This window comes from Gallinula chloropus (genome assembly GCF_964237585.1).
Source record: "Gallinula chloropus genome assembly, chromosome: 5".
Taxonomy (NCBI): Eukaryota; Metazoa; Chordata; class Aves; order Gruiformes; family Rallidae; genus Gallinula; species Gallinula chloropus.
This window is the reverse complement of record NC_140090.1, coordinates 25,476,697-25,500,593: the sequence shown is the minus strand read 5'-3', so window position 1 is coordinate 25,500,593 and position 23,897 is coordinate 25,476,697. Positions and strand designations below refer to the sequence as shown.

The following is a 23,897-nucleotide window of genomic DNA, read 5'->3' as shown; positions in this document are numbered from 1 at the left end:
CCATGATTCATTGTATAGACTTCCAGCTCTTAAGGAGTTTTTATGGGAGCAAAAGGGGAAAAACAAGGATTCCTGATGGGTGTGATAGCAGAAAGTACAACCCAACACAGACAATACAGTTATTCAAGGATTTATTGGATTTGACATGTGAATAAAAACCTGAATACAATCAACATGAATTAACTGCCAGATTTTAAACAAGGAAAATCATCTTTTATTCTTTCAAGTTAATATATTTTGTTGAAGCCTTCAGTGAATTGATTTCCACTGCCTTCATTATCAAAACAAACTACAGTATTATTTTGTTGCCATAAAGCAATTCTAGTAAAACAGACCCCTCCAAGAAGAGCTACCTGTACTGCAGGATGATGTGTCTTTATGATTTCTTTGCACCTTATGATTCTAAACTTTAACCAATCTTGAGAAATGCATGAAATGTTTGCTGAACTTGCTTGTAAGAAAACTGCAATTTAGATGAGTGTAGAAGAGGTGATGACAGTTTCTTACAGTGAAGTTCCTGTAGGTAAGAGCTCAGTCTCTATGCCAGCTCCTACTGTGAACGATGGTCCTCAGGAGAAGCAGGTACTAGAGTGTTTGACCGACAGTTTCAATTCCTTAAATATCAGGTGAAACTTAAAACTTTCATTGCCAAAATTTTGCTGAAATGTAGCTTAATTTTACAGTGACTTTGTGTTTTCCTTCTGGAAGGCTTTGTTTACTAAAATCACCTTTCTTTAATTTTGTCATTAACACTCTACCACAGGTTTTGAGTACTGAGGTGTCAATTAAATACAATCTAAAAACCGATTAAAATATTGAAGACCTAAAGACAGACATGAACAACAGCTTTGAGGTTAATACAGTCTTAACGACTTTCTTGCAGGTTACTTGTTCTGGAAATCTTTATTTACAGAGACTTTTGGCATGATTTAGCAGGGCTGAGTTCAGGAGTATATTTAGCAGGTTTTTATCAGTGGTTGAATTATCAAATTGTCGTGTCCCAAACTGCTGTGCAGCACAAGTCTTTGTATGCTTAATACCAGTAATAGATCTGTCTCACCCCTCTGACTTGCAGAAAGAGGATTAAAGTTCAAATGGATCATCTATGGAACAGAACAACATAATACTGCTCTTTGGCACTGTGGTATAGTACCAGGTGCTGAGGGGAATGTTGGCAGTGTTTCTTTGGGGGGGGGGGGGTGTTTGTTTTTAAATTTACCACCCTAGAATTGTGTTCTGACTTCAGATGAACTGATTTTTCATTTTCCTGTGAACTGAAATGCTCTTTCAGAAGTGAATGATGCTGCTAAACAGAATCATCCATCTTCTGTTTCCCATCTGATTTATATGCAGGTAGTTTTTAGTCTGCAGCTGTATATTCCTTTTCCTCAAAATACTCATTTTGGTCTGCTCAGTGTTTATTTTTTCCCCACACCCTTTTTTTGGGGGGGGGGGGGGAGGAGGAGTTTGCCTGCCACAGTGTCCCATTTTTCTTTCCTTAGAACACGCCTTTTCTTTCAACGCTTTGCAGATTAGCAAGATCAGTTTTTGTTTCCAGCTTTCCAGTTTTTCTTTTATTCCTTGAGTCTCATTATTTTTTTTTTTTCTCTTTGCTTCAGGATTCTGGAAATGTAATACCTGCTTGTTGTACCTGGACCTTGTCTTAGTTTAATCCTCCTTATTACTCTTGATCTGCTTCGTCCTTTTTTATCCTTTTGCAGATGACTACAGCATGTTCAATGTTGTCTGCTATGTCAAAGGCCCCTTTTTTAATAATTCAAAATGAAGTCTTGTATAATTCTGTATTTTATTAATCTTTGATAGATGTTCCCAGTATGCTTTCTTGTTTATCTTTTAGGGGTATTTTGTAACCTTTTGGAATTTTTCTGTCTGTAGCCTTTCTTGGCATGTCGTGGTTACCAAAACTGAGCAAAATTGTCTCCTCTGTAGTTGTACCTTGTCTGTTAATAGGAATGTGAGTAAACCATTTCAAAACTTCTTTGTCACAAACTTTCTTCCTGATCCTTTTTCAGTCTCCCATATTTTCAGCATCACCCTGCGTGTGATGTTTTGTACATCCTCTTGTTCTACCACTGTTTCTTAAAAGACATCTTGTAGCACTTCTCAGTTCTATTAGATTTTTTCCTCAATCTATTACTAAAAGCCCATTCAAATTAAATTTGTTTTTCCTGTTGCTCTTTCTTATGACTTAAGCAGATAAAATGATATCACTCTCTTCCTGCTTCTGATTTTTTTTTTTTTTGTAACAAAATTATTATCCTCCCCTTTGTTTCTGACCTGTCTTCTGAATTCTTGTCAAGATATGAAAACCTTCTCAATTTTGTTACTTTACTAATCTGTTGTGCTGATGCCCATCCCGGCTTGAGGAGTAGGTTTCAAGTGGACTCTGGCTAACCTAGCATGCCTCTGCTTCCTTTATTTCTAATCTGTGAATGTTGCTACTGTAACTCAGCTGGGTAGATGATTGTATGCACCTCCTGTGCATTGGGACTCTCCTGTTCCCTCCTACTCTTCCATGAGGATTTTTTAGCTTTAACAAAAGGGTTTATTCCTTTTTTCTGGTTTTGATCTGACTTTGGTATCTTAGTTCTGTTCTTTTGCATCAAGAGGTACTATTTAAATTTGTTACGTATTCCAAATTTAATTCTTGTGTTGGTTTCTGGTTTTTTTTAAGGAAAAAAATTCAAATACTTTAAATTCGTCTTTTTTGCGGTGAATTGAATAGGAGGAGGCTTGCTTTTCTTAATGTTACTGAGACCCCACTGAAACCTACAGATCAGAAGTTGAGAAGCATTATTATAGTCTACTGTAGCTGGTGAGAAGCTGTTTTAAACAAGCCCTACAGTTGCTTCTCTGGGCATATGTTCAGTCTTGGCAGAGCGCACTGTCTCTTTCAGAAAGTATTGTTATCTGTTTTAAACTACATTAATCCCATGCATTACCAAAGAACAAAATCTAAATGAATTAAAACTGTAGCTAGAGGAATATGGTATTACCAGTTGTTCTGGCTTCTGAGCTATGAGGAAAGTGCATAAACAAACCTTACTAAAATGTCAGAAGCAGGCTTTTTACCTAAAGCTTTCCATTAACAGCTTTTCGTTGCCTCTGTTCCTGGAGGAGTATGTTTCAGTTTCTGATGGCTTTAGTTGAAAGAAGAGTTAAGGATCCTCACAGTAATGCAAAATTAGACAGGAGTGACAACTACTTAGCTAGAGAGTTGATCCTTCTTTACAAAAGCATGTATGAGGGACTACAGAATACTTAATTTTAAAAGGTCCTTAGCATCTTTCAAGCTGAGAGCACAAAGGGAAATTTCTTACCTTGTTGCTCAGTCTCTTCAAGGGAGGGAGGAATGGGGATAACCAACGATATATTGTTCTTGCTCTCTGGAAGTGGGCCTAAAATAGATAGGCTTTTGGGCTTTTGTACCTTTTTTGGGTTGTGATGAGAACTAGCTTGTATACAGCAATGCTTGGAACATGCATAAATGAAATTAGGGCCTCTTCTGTAAGAATATCTGCTCCTCAATGCACTTTACCCCAGACAAAAATAACGGGTCACAGGATTTATTTTTTTTTTACTTGAAAAGGGAAAAGTTATTGTAGGCACAACCTTCTTGAAAGAATTATGCGTTTGGCACATTTTCATTTTTACAGGATGGTGTCACACTTGCTTGAAACAGTCCTAGTTGGAGGGGTGGGGGTGTCACTGTGCCTCTTGTGCTATTTATGCATCGAGTCTTGAAGATAACAAGTACTTACGTTGACTTGACATTCAGTGAGAATGTAGTCCACAAAACTGGTATAGAGTGGGATGATCTAAAGCTGATAATTTTGTTTTGATCAAGTTGGTGATTTCTTAGATTCACTGGTTTCCTTTGTTATTGCATGACATTGCAACTGGTAAGTTTCCTCAAAAGACTAAAACATCAAAAAAACCACCAACCATGCTCCTGAGCACTCTATAGCTAGGATATAAAATTTTGATGCACAGGGTCTTCCTTCTGCAGTGGCTTGAATTTCTGTGACAAGGTAGCCAACATCAGGAAATGCACATATAGGTGCAGTGTCTAGATATTGTGTTAAAATTTGGAAAGACCTATTTGTGGAACCAGTTTACCCTTTTTCTCTCCAGTTAATAATGTAGATATATTTTAAAACTACTCCTTTAAATACGACCTAATGATATCTCAAGATCCCTTCCAACCCCTACGATTCTGTGATTAGATAAGATTATTTTAAACACATGCTCATAACTTTTAATGAGTTTAATTTTTTCAGTTCTTTTCTACCAGAAAATACTTTAAAAACAACCTGATTCATTTTCAGCTATCTTGAGTGTTTGAAGCTTAATTGTGTTTTTTTTTTTAAATAGTCTGCATGTGCTATATAAATGTGGCAGGTGATACAGATGTCAAAACACTTCCAATAAGCAGAAAAGTTTTCTATAATTGCATGTCTTCATGACATTAAAGATACTAGTGAGGTGAAGCTGGCTAGTTTCATTGTATAACTGAGGAGCATTTTGCCCTTTCTCTGTATGTTGTGGTACATGTCTACCAAATGAAGGTATGGAAGGCATGCAGAATTACAGAATCACTGAACAGTTTGGGTGGGAAGGGGCTTAGAGACCCTCTAGTCCCAACCCCCCTGCCATGGGCAAGGACACTTTCCACTAGCTCAGGTTGCCCAGAGCCCTATCCAACCTGGCCTTGAACATAGCCAAGGAGGGGACAGCCACAGCTTCTCTGGGCAGCCTGTGCTCACAAGGAAGGATTTTTTTCTAATGTCTAATCTAAACCTAATCTAAACCTATCCTCCGTCTGCTTAAAGCAGTTACCTCTTGTCCTATCACTCCCTGCCCTTGTAAACAGCCCCTCTCCAGCTTGCTTTCTGTGTTACTGATAACAGGCATTAGGTAGAATTCAGACTAGAATTTGATCTTCCAAACCTGTATGTATGCATTTAACGTAAGGAGATGGAATTGCTTGGATTACCTTAGTGACATCACTTTAAAATTGTTTGGCATGTGTAGCCTTTAGGTGGAAGGGAATCAGGTACTGTGGGACTTCAATGTATTATTTCACCAGACCCTTTTGTGTGTGTGTTGCAAACTTGTAGCAGTGTGATTAAAAACATATTAATGATTCCTCTGTAGCATGTTACAGGTCTGGTACCATAAATAAAGGGACAGTAAAATTTGAGAAAGACCATTAGCTGATCAAACACAGGACAGACCTGGAGACAGTATAGTAATTGGCAAAAGCACTGAACATAACTTGCCCAGAAGCCCCCTGCTACTGAAACACTTTCCATGGCCTTGTCAGCTTTGGCTCTAAGTGATAATTTGACAAATGAAGAAGGGAAGGAGGAGAGATACTGGAAAAACCAGGCACACGTGACAGACACATTAAAATATGCAGTAATAGAGACAGTTTTAAGGTAGCAATTGGAAATAGAATACACCTCTGTATAAATGCAAGGCACTAATCTCCTGTAACTCCCAATTTCACATTGTTTCAAACCCATTGTATGTCTTTTGCTAGCTTCCAGCACATCAGTTCCCTTGGTTCCTTGTATGATTGTAGAAACCAAGTGCTGGGATGGATAGTTTTATGTTTTAAGGAGCTACACTAGGTGGGGATGTGTCATGATTGCTTCAGCTTGTGTATGCGGTGGATGGATCAGAGCTGTGTGGCTGGCAAAGGAGGGGAGGTGGAAATTGCATCACTTCCAGCTAGGGAGGACAGAGCAGAACCTCCTCTTGGAGGCAGCCCACGGGACACCTCTGAAATTGTGGTCTTAGCTGAATGCATATGTTAGAGAAAAGAAATAGAAGAAATAAGGGAAGATGAAATAGAAAAAAATGTAGTAACTGTAAAAAGGAATCCATGATCAGAAGGGAATGAGAAAGCTGAGCTGCTTCAGCTCTTCCACTTGCAGCAAACGCATCCTTTGTGTGAAGCTGAGAGAGTATAGAGTGGGCAGGGTGTGCCTGGTTTTAAATTGGTAAAGCTGGGGGAAAAAAAGAAGTTGGATTTTTCTGTCCTTTCCCAGTTTACCCTTTAGCATTTTTAAATGTACCATTGTACTTTCCATGCTAGGTTGAGGTACAGTCTGTCTAAACCATCACCGTGTTTAGGTAAGAGCCAGTAGAAAATGTTTAGGGAGAACTGTAAGAAAAGCAGTGCATTTGGAAGGAGTTTTCGCCTCATCTTCTGTGCCTTTGGGAAGTGCTGAGTTTTTTCAGTCAGACAATAATGAATTAAAGATCTCTACAAAAGAGGATTCACTATCTATATGGGATGTTAGGTATTTACCAGGTGTTTTACTTCATGATTGGATAGCTGTACGTACTTTCTTAACTGAGCTGACTAGTTACATGTTGAGCATTATAGAAAAATTGTCAAACAACACAGTATATAAATTTCCTGTAAAACTGGGAAACAAATTCATTGCCTTCTTTGAAGCAAGTGCTGGACTAAAACAGGGGCCCTTCCTCCCATAAACATCACCAGAACTGTTACCATTAGTTAACTCCTTTTTGTGCTTCCAACCTTTAACACTATAAATGAAGCTACAATTGCTACATGAACTTGTCATGCATCTCAAACCAAAAAAAGAAAAACCAAACAAAACGAAAAAAAAAAAAACCAAAAAAAAAAACAAACAAACACCCCAAAAAAGAAAACTCGTTTGAAAGTTTCTTAATTTTCAATCTGGAAGACAGTTACTCTAGACCTAACCTGGACTTGTTTTGATAACACTAGCAGGAATGTCTTTGTGGGCAAATCTATTTTCATATGTGTGATTATTCAAGATACCCTCCTAGAAATCACAGTGATATTTAATTAAAATATTAAAATACTTAATTACTGTAAACCACAGGGGATGCCGATGTTGTAATTGCATTTAAGATGAGGAAGAAAACTAATTTGTTTTTCAAGTCTTCCTGACTTTATTAGCAGTGGCATCAGCACTTTACCCTTTTTATTGTTTAAAAACTGATTAACGGCAGCATTACTGTAAAGCAGAATAATATAAAAAGTTAATGTACATTTTAATACATCACACTAACAGAGTGTGACAGTGATGAAAGAATGCCTTTAAAAACATCAGTAAGGTGTTTCCATGTGGTACTGCCTCAGTTTGGAGAGGGTATTTTTTTCTTGCTCAGTGTGGTTGAGTTCTTATTTCATTTGTGTTTTTGTGATGGGCAGGAAGTTTCTTTTTGGAATAGATGCTTGGAGGAATGGCACAAGTGGGAGGGTATGAAGTCTGGTATGTGGTACAGGAAACTAGGGTAAGATAGAGGACAAAATGCTTGAAATTACCCGATATTTAAAAATGGGACTGTTGTTAGCTCAAAGAGAAATTAACTAATCATAAAAGATATACAGGTGATGGCTGAAAACCTATTTGGGAATGGCATAAATTCGTTTAATCTGTGAAGTTGGCCTTACGAGAAAATAATAATAAAAAAAGGTTAATGGGAAAGACTGCAGTCCTGCTTTAAGTGCTGTGTATTTCATGACTTTTAATTTCTATGGAAGTGTTTTCTTCACCTCTCTTCAAGAATTGTTTCCAAATGCACCCTAAAGCCGTTCACAGCTGTATTGCGGTCTGTAATTGCATTGTAGGTCAGAGGAATAAGTTTAAAGCCAAACTCCTATATGCTAACTTGGCTAGATCACTCCTGGTGGAAGGGCTTTGCCCATAGAGATGACATGCAAACCAGAATCCATACCAGCGTGCATTTCCTTCTGATTCTTGGCTTGGTTTGTGTGAAAGAATGTGGCGTGGTAGCTGCCAGAGGGTGATTAGATAATGATCTTGGGGCAGTAGTATTGGGGAACAAGGTGAAAGGGAGCCAGAAGACTTCTGTTTCAAAAAGACTGGCTCTAATTGTTCTAGATAGTTGAACAGTAGTTCAACATGATAGTTGAAGGGGATGGCTGAAGCTGGTGTTTACATCCATGTCCACCACGGAGATGAGTGAAAAAAAGAAAGCAGGCAGGCAGTGATGAGGGATGCACAAACATTTCAGGGAACTAATCTAGCTAGGTTTCCTCTGCTCATTCCTAACCAAGGAGGGGAGATTCTGTTCTGGAGGGTGACTCACAACAGCTGCTTTAGAAAAGTTTCTCTTGCTGTCTTGGTTACAGAGGAAGTCTAGGTAGATCAGTCTGCCAAGGCTGAGTTTAGTCTTTCTGAATGTCACCCTTAGGCCTGTCTGGTGAAGCAACTGCAATGAAAGGTTACCAGCTGTTTGCTTATGGTAAACAGAGCTGGTGGCGAAAATTATAGCTGAAAAATTAAAGATGATAGTGTATACCAAAATCTGTAGGTATTTCTGATTTTAGAAATACTCTGCTAAGCATGAGTTCCCAAATGGCTTGTCTGTAGGAGATTTCAACATTTGAAAGTGGTAACAAATCTTCATTTTCTGTTAATGTAGGGACTGATGCTGTTTAAAAAAACAAAACCCAAACTGACTGACCAAAACCACAAAAATTTTAGCTTAAGCAGATGAGAAATTCAAATGGTAAAAGTAACTTTCATTGCCCCAGATAATTTCTAAAACACGAGAAATTCAGAAAACTACTGATGTTGCCGATGAAGCTTTATGTAACTGGCCTTGCTTCAAAGCTCACATCCACATACAGCTTTCTTCAGTATTTTGGTACTTGGTAACAATGGTTTTTTGCAGTGAATTTACCTAGACATTTTTATTTTCCCTTAAACTAGAAAGAGCTCTGCAATATGATACTTGACTGCTGTGCTCAGCAAAGAACATACGAGAAGTTCTTTGGGTTACTGGCAGGGGTGAGTGCTGTTCTTAGATTTTGTACTTTATAGTAGGTAAGTTTGTTGGTTTACTCTGTTTTTGTATGTCAAATTTTAATGGATAAATAAAACTAATAGTCTTTTTATCATTCTGGAAATGGTTGTATTAGTTGATTGCATTAGTTGATTGAATTAACATTTTAATTGTAATAAACATAGTGAATGCAGAATGAGAAGACTCATTTTCTCTTTATATTGTTGCTCTTTGTGCCTCCCTATTTTCTCATTATGGTAGAACAATAAATTAGTGGCAAAGGAATGGCACTAAAAAGAGGTACAAGTATATGAGTTACCAGAAAATGTCCTTTTAGTCCTGCAGATGAATTTTGGAGACTCCTGTCCTTTGCCACTTCATTCAAAGCTACTTTATTTTTTATCTGGAGCACAAGGCTGAACACTTACTGTTCTGCGGTTATGGGTGGGCTTTATTGTTTGTTTTGCAGTAAACAGCTAGGTCTTTGGTTTAATATAACTTAACAGTCAATTTAGTTGCATTTATTTCTTGGTTAAGTTTTCCCCCTTCTGACTGGCTAAAATAAAATACTTGTCAAGGGAGCAAGTTGTGCTGAAAGAGATTGGGTTTTTTTCCATTTGTATGTTTTATCCAGCATTTGAGGAAATACTGCTCACAGTTGCAAAGGACTAACTGTATGAATCTACGTATTCAGTAGAATATAAATGTTAATTTCCATGGCTTTGGAATATTTATGTCCAGAATACCTTAGCTCTGTGTTGCCTGCTGCCTCTCTAATTTTAAGTAGTCGGTGACGCCATGAAAAGAATTACATTTGCCAGTGTTACAGCAGGTTACATTCCAAACTGGATGTGTAGAAGTAAAAGAAATTGCTGGATAACTTGCTGTAGTTCAAAACTGGTAATTACTAATTTGCAATGTAGATGAGTTTCTTGTTCTGACAAACTGCTGAAAGCAAGAAGATGTATCCACTTGAAGGTGTTTTCTACTCCAAGTGTTATTTAAAAGGAAAATCTTGCAGTAAATATTTGCACCGTTAGGTCACTTACATATAGGTTATTTGCATGTTTAATGTTTTGTTTAATCTGGTGGTTTAAATTGCACAATGTTGTCTCAGCGTTTCTGCATGTTAAAAAAAGAATATATGGAATCCTTTGAAGCTATTTTCAAAGAGCAGTATGATACCATTCATCGTTTGGAAACGAACAAACTGAGGAATGTTGCCAAGATGTTTGCTCATCTACTGTACACCGATTCAATTCCCTGGAGTGTAAGTAAAAAACGGCTATTGTCCTAGATTTCTTTTCCAAAAATTAATTTCCAGTATTGAGAACTAATACATATTACATTAGTTTTATTTATTCTGCAATTTGGAACTACTTGTATTTGCAGCAAACTGGATTATTTTCAGTATCTTCTCAGACACTGTTGATTCTGCATTCTTCATCTCTCTGCATTGTCATCATCTCTCCCTATTCTTGAATTGATTTAAGCTGTTATTTTGTGGAGCTCAGCTGGAATTGGTTGATGAAAATACACTTTTTTAATTTTAAATTTCTAATCAGCAATATAAATAGCAGAAAAGTCTCTAAAAAGCCTAAAGAAACCTTAAAAAAATCTTTATATATAAGGATAAAGAAAAAGTTTTGTGTGCCATTTTGTGATTTGCATGCCCAATAAATAAAGTCAATCTTGCATTCTGAAATTTATTTCTTGCTTTTTAATGTTACATTATTTTATCAAGGTAACATCTCTTCCTACTGTTTTGTTCTTGTTTCATAGTCAACTGTCATTCTTGAGGCATATGCAAGTCATCTCTTTAGAACTTATGTCCCAAATCTTTAACTTCCCAGAAGTTTACCCACCTAACATTCTCTTACAAACCTTTCCCGGATAAAATAAATCCTTAAAGAATTAATAGTATAAATACAGTTAGAAACTCCTCCCAGGTGGTAGAAAGAATTTCTGAGGAAGATAGTCTTGAGTTGGAATTACAGGGTTTATGTTCTTGCAAAACTAAAATAACTTTAATCAGTCTTTATTAGCTGTTTCTGGAGGACGTAGTGTTTTGAGATAAATGAAAGAATATATATTTAAATTTAAGGTTTGATTTGTTTTTTAAATATTTGCAGGTCCTTGAATGTATAATACTGAGTGAAGAAACTACCACATCCTCCAGTAGAATTTTTGTCAAAATATTCTTTCAGGAACTTAGTGAATATATGGGACTTCCTAATCTAAATGCAAGATTAAAAGATGAGTAAGTTGAAATGTTATTTTCAAAACTATACATTTAGTTTTTTCATCTGAAAAAATTCAGTTAAGAAAAGTGTTTATAAGTTCAACTGGGACTGCAGTAGTTCAAGAGTAAGTTCTTGTATAGATTTAGTAGCTGCAGAGAGTTCCATTACCTTGAGTGTGTTATCATGAATTTGGGTTCAAGTACATGCACGACCATTTCCAGGGTGTATCTTTTTTTCTCCCCGGTGATGGTTCAGCTCGTGTAAGAATTTACTAAGTGCAAGTCTTGTGTTTTGTCACCTGTGTAGCTCTTTAATAAATGTTACTGTGGCTTCTTTTTCCTGACAAAATTTAGAAAAAACAAAACATAGAACTACTAATTCCAGTTTTTATAGGATTAGTATAGTATAGCGTAAGTGTAGTATAAATCCCTAAGTGTAGTGTAAATTACACATTTAAACCTGTATGTGACTTAATACGTTGCATTCTGGCAATGTTCTTTTCAGTTGCTTGAGCTGTTCCCTGTAAAAGGGAATTTCTTCTATGACTGAGTTTAGTAGGTGCTTTAGCTCATGTAAATTTAAACTTGGAGCGGTACCTAGGGCCCAGTTTGGGATTTCAGCATAGATACCGTGGTCTTTGAACTTCTTGGACAACAAGTATTGTCCTTCCTTTGCTATCACAGGCTACTGCAATTTCACAAGTCTCTTCAGGGCTTCCCAACGTCAGGCTTTCTACTGTCATAACCTGACAGCATGTATGCACTAGTTTTGTGTGTGAAGAAGTTTTTGCTTTCATAAAGATCAAGTTTTTAAATGGCTTTTTGATCCATTACATCCGATACAAACAATGAAAGTACTGAAAAATGCACAGAAAGAAGAAACTTCTGCGGCCCTATGGAGGTCCATGCAGTTTCTTTCCCAGGTTATTAATGTCAGTGAGAGCTAGTGCTAAGATGATAGGATGTTTAATCTAGATGTTTGTTTTTATCAGAACACTGCAGCCTTTCTTTGAGGGATTGTTGCCTCGGGATAATCCAAGAAACACTCGCTTTGCCATCAATTTCTTCACTTCTATTGGCCTTGGAGGACTAACGTGAGAAACACTTTTCTGATTTGATATTCACTACCCTCCTCTTCCCCTTAAAAAAAAGTAGAGAAAAACTTTGGAAAATTTTTTTCTTTTTTGTTTATTAGGGATGAATTACGGGAACATCTCAAAAATGCACCAAAGATGATAATGACACAGAAACAAGATGTTGAGTCATCAGATTCCTCTTCATCTTCAGAGACAGACTCTTCCTCAGATTCCGATTCTGACAGCAGCAGTAGTAGTAGCTCAGAGTCATCCAGCAGCAGTGACTCCTCATCTAGTAGTAGCAACAGCAGCGACTCAGGTACTGTAACACTAGCTATAAATACTTACGTCTCTTCTATTTACTTCTATACACCTATTTATTTCTGCCTTTGTTTTGAGGGGAAACTAGCTGTGGATAGTAGTAGTTACTCTGCTTAAGTTAGTCAATTTTTTTAAACTTAGAAGTTTGAAAATGCTAAATATTACTCATAAAAACCTATTTTAAAGTTTAGAAAAAATGAGTTTCATTTTTAAGCCCTTAAATATTTGAGAAACACTGTTTTATAGATTATTCTTTTACACAGTTGATATCTGCTGCACAATACTATCTCTTCAGTTCAGTGGAGGATGAAGGTATTAGAGTCATTCCCTATTGATATCTCTGTGGGATGCTTACTGGTGAACTTGCAGAATCTAATGTTTACAACGCTTTCTTGCTTGGCTTGGTTGAGTGAGCTTGATACTACTTCCCTGTAAACATGTACCTCTTCATGGGTCAGAAATGAAGTACTCTCCTCCTGAGTCTGCATTTCTAACTACTCTTTGTCAGGAAGAATTTGTGTAATGATATAGTTGAGGACCTTATCCCATGTGAAATCTCCAAGGAACAATTAGTTTTTTCCCAACAATTTAGTATTTTGCAGCTTTATGCATCTTAATCGGCATTTAGCATCTTATCCCATCCTGCTGATGTCAGACCTGTTTGGCATGAAGCATCAGAACCATTGTTTTATCTCTAATGTATATGCTAGTCTGAGTTGGTGCGTGCAGTCTCCCCATTGCATACAGCGTGAGCAGGTGATAACACAGCATGACTTCTTACAGCACAGAATCTTGCTCATTCGAAGTTAATTTGATTTATTACACGCTTTTGAAATGAAAGTGTTGATTTAATAAAATAAAAGCAGTGTGAACCCCTCATGCTCTGGAAATGCATTTTTGTTCTCCATTGCAATCTTACTGTTCAAAGCCTGACTTGTGTGTCATGGCATTAATCGCATGAATGACGACAGCGCACTAGGGGAGGGCACAGTTAAACAGGGTCAGAGGAGGTGTTAGTTCAGCAAAGAGCCAGATGGCTCCGGCATAGACAGCTGCAGCTCTGCTGAGCTGTTTGATAGGAACCAGAGAGGTAAGTCCTTAGTGACAAACCAACTGAGTCTGCAGTCTGCTAGTAGGAACGCTTCAGTTTAAGTTTAGGACCTTCCCTTTTACTACTTGTCCTTTCTCCACTCAGGAACACTTCCATTAAAACTTGTTTGATATCTTTGCAGCCTAGTTTCACTGTTGTGGTTTTTTTGTTTTGGTTTTCTTTTTTCCCCTGATTCTTGTATAAATACAATGGTTAGAAAGCTAATTGGAGATAACTTGGTTGAGTTCCGTTACTGGTTATATCTACAAGTCTTCCTGTATATGTGGCTCTTTAAGTTCTTAAAATGACTTGATATGGTTGAAGCACATTTTTCAGGGGAATGTGCTGCAGTATTTCATTGTTTTAACAGTGCAATGCAAAAGAATAGAAAAACTGCTGATCACAAGTTGAGCATAAAGCTAGACGTCACTGTCTTAGTGACAGTTAATGTGTGGAACTTCACCAGCTAGCTCAGCACTGCTCTGGAGAGGTCATTACAACCAAAACAGGACCAGCAGCAGACAAAAGTTGTCTGTTATCAAAGCAGCTTGTTCCTTTTGTATTTACATTCTCAGGTCTTTTTCTGCATTCTGTTTGATGTAAAATAATGGGCAAAATACTGTTAAAAACCTTAAAGTATTAAAATCTCTCTGAAGTGTTCCATATCACACTTTTTCAGGAGGCCAGTAAGCCTTAGTTTAACCATGAGACTAACCAGCTACTATAGAGCTCAGATATTTGATGTACTACTAAATCTGTTTGTGGCTGTAAAAATCTATTTATGGCTATAAAAACTTTCAAAAATTGATTAGAAACAGCTGATACAGTACTATAGCTCATACAGTAAGGTGAATTAATGGTTATTCTGAATGGGTGTGACTTCAGTGTTTACTGATAAATACTGTAGTGTGAAATCTGGAGGTTCCTTACAAAGAGCAAGCAGAAAGGAGTAAGGCCTCTTCCACTGAGGTGAGCACTACTGTGAATTTAGGAACACAAGAGTTTTCATCTTAAATAGTGCCAGCTTTGTCAACAATTTCTCCTGAAAATGAGCCAGAGGGCCATTGTTATGGTGCTGTGGTACCACAACCTCAAGACATTTTGGCATGCCTCTCTTCAGAGGACACTGTTACAGACTTTTTTCCATCTGCTGTTTTAAACTCCACTGACTGATAAGCTTTTCCAGGAAGTAATAGGAAAAGCAAATGATTTTAAGAGACTGGATGCTCTGGGAAAGGTGAGCTCTCTTAAAAAGAAATTATTTGTGAGAGGGCTTTAATAGGACTTTACAGCCTCTGCCTGGTCCTTTTGTATCAAGTCAACAAGAGGACAATGATGGGTAGAGGTTCTCAAAAGTCAGGCATCACTTACAGAGCAGTAAGGGATACAAGCCCTGCTGATGGATACTCATGAGGAGCAGCCATGTCTGTACAAATAGGTGTTGTTCATGCTTAAGCAATTTAACTGGGCAGGGTGTGGGAGGGAGCAAGGTTATTGGACCTCTGTCAGAATGTAGAATTTGAAATCTACTCAAACACAAAAGCATGTCTTGCATAATCAAAAAATTCTTGGATCGACAGGTTTGCAGATCTTGAGTCAGATTCTCATTTAGTGAGTCACTCTGTTTTAACACTGACATGACTGTTTAGTAATGTTTTGCATTCGAGTGCAGGTTTGGGGGTTTTTTTGAAAGTTAAGGGAGGAGTTTCTCTTTGTTTCGAGTTGTATCATGTTCTTGATAGGCATGCAGGCTTTTTAGGTGGGATGAAAAGCAGAAGACTTGTCTGGTATCTTACTTGTATGCTCTTAAGGTTTTGGGTGATGTGTTGTGACCTTGCTTTTTTTTTAACATGAGGTTCTTGTGTTCTTAAACAGTGGAGATACTGAAAGGTACTGAAGTGTAGAGGAAAAATGGAAACTAGGCTTGGGCTTGATAGTCAGATCATGCTTTTATGGATAATTTCTCTTTATGTAAAATAAAGTCTCTAATGCATACAGGCCTTTAAAAGTAAGATTTATACAGATGTGTAAAAATAATTAGAGCCTGCTCAATTCAAGAATGGATGAAGTTTCGCCATTGGATGAGACAGTCAGTTGAGGGCTGGGGGAGCAGTAAAATCAAAGCTCATTATTTTGAAACCTTTGTCCAGATGCAGACTTACAGAAGTTTTCCCACAAAAAAAAACTCTCTAGAACTTCCTCCAATTTAACAACTTACATGTAATAAATTAAAATGCAATATTATTCCCATAATTTGTTATAATTTCAGATGCTCCCAAAGCCAAAAGAAAGAGAATGCAGAAGAAGAGTAGAGAATCTGATAAAGTTTCCAGGAAAAAACAAGAAAGGAGAAGGAAATCACTTGAAAAGAAAACTGGAAGGAGACAGCAAGAGGAAAAAAGCGATACTGAGAGCAAATCAGAAAGAAATCACAGAAGTGTGAGAGAATCACACAGGAGAGATGACATATCAAAATACCATCGCAGAGACGAGTCCAATGGCAGAGACAGTTACCACAGTGGAAAGGACAGGAACCATGAAAGAAGTAAGGATCCAGAAAATAAACACAGTAATTCAAAACCTAAGAAAGCAGAGAGAAGAGCTTCTTTGTCCGATGAGGAAGATAATAGATACTGGAGCAAAGATAATGGTCATCGCAGTAGGAAAGGAGAAAGATCCAAATCCAGAGAGAGAGCCCGTAACGATTCCAGTCCCAGGGAGGAGGAACAAGAAGACCGATACAGAAATGGCTCAGAGAAATACAGAGAGAAGTACAGCCGTCACTCTGACCAGTACAGAGAATCCAGAAAGAACGAGGACAGGCGGAGGGAGAATTCCCCACACAGGCGAAAATAATACTGAACCAGTGCTGGAATAATAAATGTGCGTTTCTGAGCTGTTAAAACTGTATTTTGAAATCCATTACTGAACTTTCTTTAAAAAACAAAAAAAAGATTTTGTACAAAGTGATAGTTTGCATTTGTAAATTTTATCAGACTTTTTCAAATTTTCAGTACCACTTTTTTATAACCGTTGCGTGGAGTCTTTCTGTTAAAATCTTCCTTTGGACAGATGGAGCTGTTTATTTTGTGAATAAAACTGTTCAGATCTCAGCAAAACGGATGTTTCTGTCACTTAGTTTCAACTGTTTTAATTTTAACTTAGACTATAAAGTTTTAGCTTTGCTTGTTAATTGAAAGTCGGGTATCAAGGCTGATAAATGTACGAATTTCAGGTTACAAGGAAGGCTTTGTAAAAACTTTGATATGAGCATGAACGCCTCAGGTGTTCTGTGGCTGTATCTACTTTCACCTTTGCAAACATGCAGGCAAGTTTGACCAGAATTTTCAGGAAATACTTCAGTTGAGTTTTTTTCCTCAAGAGTTAAAAATTGGGAAAGCAATATTGCTGTTTTAAATGTCACATCTGAAAGTGTGTCAACTTGTCCTGTTACTTTTCGCAATGTTTTTTAATATTGTAACATCCTGAGCTAGTTACACTTGGGATCTTAGAAATGGGGGGGGTGGGTTGTGGTGTTTTTCAACCATGAATTTGATTTTAAAGTCATAGACTTCAACTCTAGCCCTACAAAGGAAGTATTTAAGGAATATTATTCCCAGTGTGACATCCCTCTTTTTTTTTAAGCAATCAAAATAAGTGTTTCAAATCTTCTTGAATTTTTTGAACTCACATGTCTTGAAGTGCTCAGGTTTACTGGAAGCAAACTTTACCAAAAAATAAAATACTTCAGCAATTTATATTATAAATTATTCTACCTGGAGTCATTAGAAGTGAGTTGCTCAATGTGTAATGAATGAAAATCATCTGGATAAGTCTCTAAATCTCATTAGTAGCTAAGGAAAATTTTGGCAGTCTTTTGTCATGAAAGAGGAAATAGCGTGGATGTGGTCAGCAGGGAAGATGGAGACGACAGCTGTGTTGCACAGTGGTTGATGCTGCAAGGCTACCACGACTGCTGGGCCTATGAGAACTTCCACATTTCACGTGGAAATCATACTTCATCTTCTGTAAAGCATAGAAAACTTATTTGAGCTGTATTATAACAGAAAATAGACCAATTCCTAAGGAAATGGATCCATTTTGCCTAAATCTTGTCACAACATTTTTCTAAGAAAAATGTCACATTTCTAAATTTTTTTCTGTGTTTAACAGAATTTATTGCTGCAAGCTTTCATGTAATGAAACTTTTTCAGTCAAAAACGTTTGCATGGAAAATAAAGTCATATTGCAGAGGAAAAAAAAATAAGGTTTCTATCTTGATGCACCACCCAGCTAAAAATGCTCTAGTGGTATCATGAGTTGTGTGTTGTTTAAACTGTGGTGGTTTTTTTGTCCAACGCACTTCTCACTTGCAAAATGGTTTGTGCATTTTGGCAGTGTGTTAATTCCAGGAAAGCTTAATTTGAAAGAACACTTTCTAAAAAGGATTCTGCTGGTAATTGTTATGCTTCTTTGATAGCTCTCTGCAAACATTACTAAAAGTGATCTGTACTTCATAATGGTTTAATTGTACAAAGTCCAATTTATCTAGAGTAATGCCCCCCTTGCTGTGTTATGGGTTTAATAGCATAAATTTTATTAGCCCATAACTTTTGATATATTCTGTTCAAGTTTAAAAGCTTGTTAATTACATCTTTAATAAATGGAAACATTAAAACAATAAATGTGAAAATATAAAAATTTCTTTAAAGCATTTGATATCTGCCATGCTGATCAGCTTAAACATACCCAATTTCTTGTGGTGTTTCATACTAGCAGATAAAAGTACGATGCTCTTTGGTGGGAAAAGATGGACAGGGGTCAAATGGGGACCTGAGCTCCTAGCTGCATTAACGATTTCCTGGCATTTTGGGGGGAATACCGTGGTGTCCTGTGCCAGGAGTTCCATTATTTTACTGTACAGTTTGTTATTTCTATAGCTTCTGCATGATATCTTTTGTTTACCGCTTTCCAATGTGTTTTCCAAGTAACTGTGTAGTTGTTTCCTGCTTGCCATCTCATGTGTGGTTTTACAGACCCTAAATACCTCTATTCTTTGCCATTTCTTTTCCAGAAGTTAAAATTCACCTCTACCCTTCCCTGGTGTGAGACTGCTCTGTAGCCCTGATGGCTCCTCCTGCCTTTTGTTTATTTTACTACATGCTCTCTAAGAGAAGTCAAAATACTATGTTATATTCAAGATGATGGTAATCCAGGAGTTACACAGTGACAGAAGAGTTTTGGGAATAGGGTTGGGGATTTTTTCCCTCCAATATGTCCTGTCAGTTGCTGTAGAGCCGAGTGATATGCAGTGATCCTGGGCTTGCTATCTGCAGCAGTCAAAGCCACTTGTAACCCATGCACAGTGATGTAGCAACTCATGTGTCGTGTCTAATTAACACTGGAGCTCTAGGTTGTGTTTTCAGCTAGGGTTTTGACTAAAGGACTTCAAGAAGTGGAGGTTCTACAGCATTCTTCACTATTTTGCTCAGCTGTTAATGGTTGTTACTGCAAAGTGTGACTCGAGCAGCCAAGCCTTGGCTTTCTGCAGTTGGGGCTGGTTATGACCTTGGATAACAGACCTCTGGTACCAGATGACACTTAGCATGAGCATGTTCACAGTGATGCAGTGCTGGGTATCTGGGCCTTGGTCTTTGTGCTGTGTTTGAGCTTCTTGGGTTGGTTCCCATAGTCCCTCGTGCTGTCTGTGTTCCGGTGTGAATTCACTAGACGGGACGTGTGTATGAACTGCCCTTGCTGGTCAGGGGAGACAGCTGCTGCCAGAGGAAACAGCTGGCTCTGAGCTGGTATGAACCAAAGAGATGTTTGGGAAGGAACTTGTGACAAACCTGTGACTGCCTCCCTTCTGCTAGGTCTGGAGTCCCCTTGCTGGGGTGGCGCTCGATGTCTTAAAGAGGAGCTGTGGTCTCACCCAGTCCATTCACCATCCATGCTGGGAATGAATCTTCACTGAAGTGGTGGTGGCATTTGTGAGAAGCGTAATTCTGTTCTCTAACCAGAATGAAGCAAGATCTGTGGAGCTTGATTATTCATATATTCAGGGCCAAATGGGGGGCGTTGGGGGAGAAAGACGATTTCTCACTGTTTAGACCATGTTGTTACGTTGCTCATCAAAGTGTGACCTGGTAGCAGTAAGATAAATTTCAGGATGAAACTATTCACTCTGTTAAACATAATTTTTAAAATGTCATTAATAGATTTCTGAGGCAGTTTTAGTTCGTCCTTAAGCAGTACTGCGGTCTTCAAATCCTAGGTAGTTCATCTGCACAGTTCTGCATGGGGAGGGGAACCAGGCACAAAGATATTTCTCTGTTTGTGGTGTTCATGTTAAATTAACTTTACAAATAGATCATGTACCTACTGAAGAGTAAATTCAATTTTGAAAATTATGAGTTCTACTAATTAGATGTAGATGGTATATTACTGTAACCTGGGAGTATGGTGTCCTTTAATTACCATAAGGAACAGTAGCATAACTACTTAAGTTTTGAATGCAGGCTGTATTCTAAAATAGCTTAGCACGTCAGCCACCAAAAAAATACATGAGCTGGGGTGGGCACTTCAAGCTCCAGTAGCAATTTAAGTGCCTCACTCTTGTTAAATCTGTACAGTTTTATGAATATAAAAGAAGATACGAACTCATCTCCACTGTTCTTATACTGCTTTGAATCTTCCTCTGTTGAAACGTGCCTAGCCATAAGGCTAATTGAGAACCTAAAAAAGCAGAGAGGTTTGACTGAAGAGCACAGAAGCTAGTTTCAATTAGATAAGTTAGAATTTTCTAAAAAACGTTTTTATTGGTCTAAATTATTTTTTTAAGGAAATCATGAAGTCAAAATGCAGAATTAAGGGGTATTTTAACACTACGTAGAACATACATTTCCAGGTTAAAAGCAGCATGAGCAAAGTACTACTTTATGTGCTGGAAAAAACTTGAGGTCACTTCAGAGATGTTCTGCTCTTTATGTTTTCTGCTATGAAGTCTGTAATTTGGCTGAGACACGAGTCAAGGATTTTCTTTTCTTGTTTACTCATGGCTATCATCAAGCATTTTCTTCTAACTTAAAAAAAAAGGTGGGGGGAGGAAGGAGGGAGAAGGTACAACTTAAACAATAGTGGTGTTGGGAAAGCAGCTTGTTAACCCATACGACACACAAGTCAATTAAGAAAACTGTCATGTTTTGGGACTGGTTTTGGTTACCTTTTATCTGTTATTTCATAGAACAATGGGGACCAAAATTTTTCCTGAGCGAGAAAATAAGCTGCAACAGTTCTTACAAGAAGGGGCTGGGGAAGGAATGAGGAGGTGGAAGAGGATGCAAAGCTCCAAGAACCGTGATAATTTATCTTCAGTGAGAGAGGGCGCAAGGCAGGTGGGGAGGTGAGGTCACAGCTGTCCTGATGCTGGTCTCTCAGTGCAGCGGCAGTCGTCATAGCTTGTTGAGTGGTGCTGCTCCTGACCTGCTGAAGTGGAATGTACCTCCTCTCCCAATGGGACGGCCAGGCCCTTGACTTCTTTTCTGGTGCTCACCTATTGCTTTGGAGGTATGTCATGCCTTGGTCACAGCTGTGAAATCCCACGGGCAAGTTCTGCTTCTCAGCTTTTTTATACAATCAAAAGCTGTGTAGTGATGCCTTTGTCACTAGCTTACCTAAATTTGGTTTAGTTTGAAGATTCCTTACATTTTTCAAGTCCCGATGGATAATCCTACTCCACCTCATAAAGACTGGAAATTTTCAGCATCCTTTTTGGCTCTGGAGTAATACTAAAGAGAGGTGCCTGTTGATTTAAAAGGGAGAGGAATGAGACCTTTCATCTGGCTGTTTCCAGGTGCTGCTCCTGCACTGACTCTGTCATTTGGTACTCTTACTCTCACCAGGATTTTCCTCATTTTCTCCTGCTCTCTAGTTACAGTTCTTTTCCATTTTTTTCCTAGCACTTCTAACCCTTGTTCTGCATCGCATGCAGTGTTAGCCATTTAGAAACACGGAATGCCAAAAATACACATCAAAAATTCACTACGCGTCACTTGCATAAAGCATAAAAAAATTGACCTTCAAAGGATAACTTGACTAAAGAAACAGAGTGTGGGCACGTGTACCATAAAGAACAAGCATTGCAGCATGCTTCTTGCCTTCTCCTTACCTCAGAATAGTGAGTTACAGGACAATGGCAAGTTTGATGAGGTTGATCAGTCTCAGGTTTGTAAATGCTTCAGTCTGATTGCTTTTATTTTGCACTGCCTTTGCTAGGGAGAAGCACTGATGCTGGAGTTTTACAGGTTTCTGAATTTAGAGAGAGGCAGTCAAAGGTCTCATGAATGCCAGTGTTTCCTCAGAGGAGTTTTGGTGGTACTAGGAACAGCAGAAAAAGTAAAGGGGGGTCACCATATAGCATAGAGTTGGATCCCATAGGCTTCTGCATGCCTGTGCAGACTACTAAGAGTTATCTTCTTACCAGCAGACTGTAATCAGCTCACATCCTTTGGCTGCAAAGGCTCACGCAGAAGCTCATGGAGAGAGGTGTCTGCTGCTCGGCCAGCTTACCCATCCCCTATACCTGGGCAAGGCTATGAGGAAGAAGATGCATCCAATAGTTGCCTCCCTGTTATCCCTCACCACACAAGTTCAGAGCTGGACATCACACTGATGTCCATTCTGGTGATGTTTCAAGCAAAGTAAAGGGTAGGACTGGTCAGCTGTTTGTATGCATGGAGGGTTTGCACAATAGAGTCTAACCTCCTGTGGTTGTTCTAGGCATCAAGCAGAGAAAACCTCTCCAGCACAAAATTAACTTAAAGACCTTCTAATGGCTATAAAGAGCATGCAGAGAGAATAGCTTCCTAACATCAAGGTGAGCTTTTGCAAATACTTTCCTCCATCACCTTCTTCCTGGTGGATGTGAAATTGGGAGGTGCCCCAGATTTTTATTCAGGGATGGAAGTGCCCCAATAGTCAAAGAACTTGAAAATTCACCCGGAACAATAATGTGGGCCAGTGGTGCTGAAGGGAGAGAGGTTGCACTGATTCACTAGTGATGAATCATGTTAGGTGGCTGACAGCAGCCCTTTATTGTGCTGTCTCAGTGAGACTTCCTTCCTGTCCTCTTTTCTTGGCACAGAAAAAAACCCTCATTATACCAGTTTGTAGATGAGAGGTGGTGCATCACCCTGTTTTGATCACTGTACCTGCTGGAAATGGGAGATGTCACCCACAAATGCTACACAGCCCACCATTTCCTCCACTCTTGCTGGGTACGTTTATGTGATTATGGCTGTAAGGATGGGTTTGTCACTATGCCCATGGCAGGGAAGGGCACAGCGTCCATGCTCCTCGTGGAACCTCAGACTAAATTCATCCCTGTGCATGCAGAGTTCCTTTGTTTGTCTCCTTTTTGCAAAGCAATTCTTTCCTCCCATTTCATTTTTAGCTCTCTTTACAGAGGCACAGACTCATGGGAGAAGAGTATTTCAGTTCTCCACGTATGTACAAACATGCTTGCATACAACATCTCCTGGTTTCATTCTCTGTGTACACAAGATCTTAAGATTTCTTGCATGTGTGAATTAAGATAGTTCATTAGAATAAACGTTGACTATTTATACTCTGTGTAATGAGCTTTATCACAGTGCTATCGGAATAGCTCCCAAGCACTGTTTTTCAGCTATACCCTGTTAAACAGTACAAAATATTCATAGTCCTGATGCTGCAAAAACCAGCTGGAAAAAGAAAAAATTCCTGTGCACGGTACATTAACTGAGGTTCTGAGGTGATGTATGGTGCAATATAATGCCACCAGAGTGGAAAATGGTGCAAATATATTTATTTTTTTTAGTACCTGATGGCAGGCACTTCAAAAGGCGGGATACAGATACCGAGCAGTGTCAGTAAGCGTTTTGTTTTCGCATTCCAATGTTTTATATGTGTATATGTATATACATATATATATGTATGCAATTATACTTGCCTTTCCTGGAGTAACTGAAGTTGGAGCTTTGCTAGAAGCATACGTGTGTCAAGGCGAGGATGTGTCTCAGGGCTGATGGGCGGCACATCCCGTGGTCTGCGTGGCTGGGATTGCCAGTGTGTCAAGGGGCAATGACTGGGTTCGGTGCACAGGGTTTCTACCCAAGACTCGAGGTCCCACCTCATTTTGGGTGCGTACATAATCAAAAGCTTCCTTTGTTTCCCAGTATTTATAGGAAGGCTTTATTTCCGTAACTGTAGTTTCCCTGTAGTTTGTAAAGAAAACACAGCTCGAAGGCTGATACTTTTCCTGCTCTGTATGCCAAACTCCAGGCGGGGG

General features: G+C 38.5%; 1 protein-coding gene across 1 annotated transcript in view; it reads left to right on the top strand.

The window, feature by feature from the left end:
• CWC22 (CWC22 spliceosome associated protein homolog) overlaps nt 1-16,770 on the top strand; it is a 32,958-nt gene extending 16,188 nt beyond the window's left edge. Inside the window, exons 14-19 of the mRNA XM_084265346.1 lie at nt 8,769-8,846; nt 9,959-10,111; nt 10,974-11,101; nt 12,076-12,177; nt 12,279-12,478; nt 15,840-16,770. Coding sequence (XP_084121472.1) covers nt 8,769-8,846; nt 9,959-10,111; nt 10,974-11,101; nt 12,076-12,177; nt 12,279-12,478; nt 15,840-16,426 — 1,248 coding nt within the window. The 3' untranslated portion in view covers nt 16,427-16,770. The remainder of the gene's footprint in view (nt 1-8,768; nt 8,847-9,958; nt 10,112-10,973; nt 11,102-12,075; nt 12,178-12,278; nt 12,479-15,839) is intronic.
• The last annotated feature ends 7,127 nt before the right edge of the window (nt 16,771-23,897 follow it).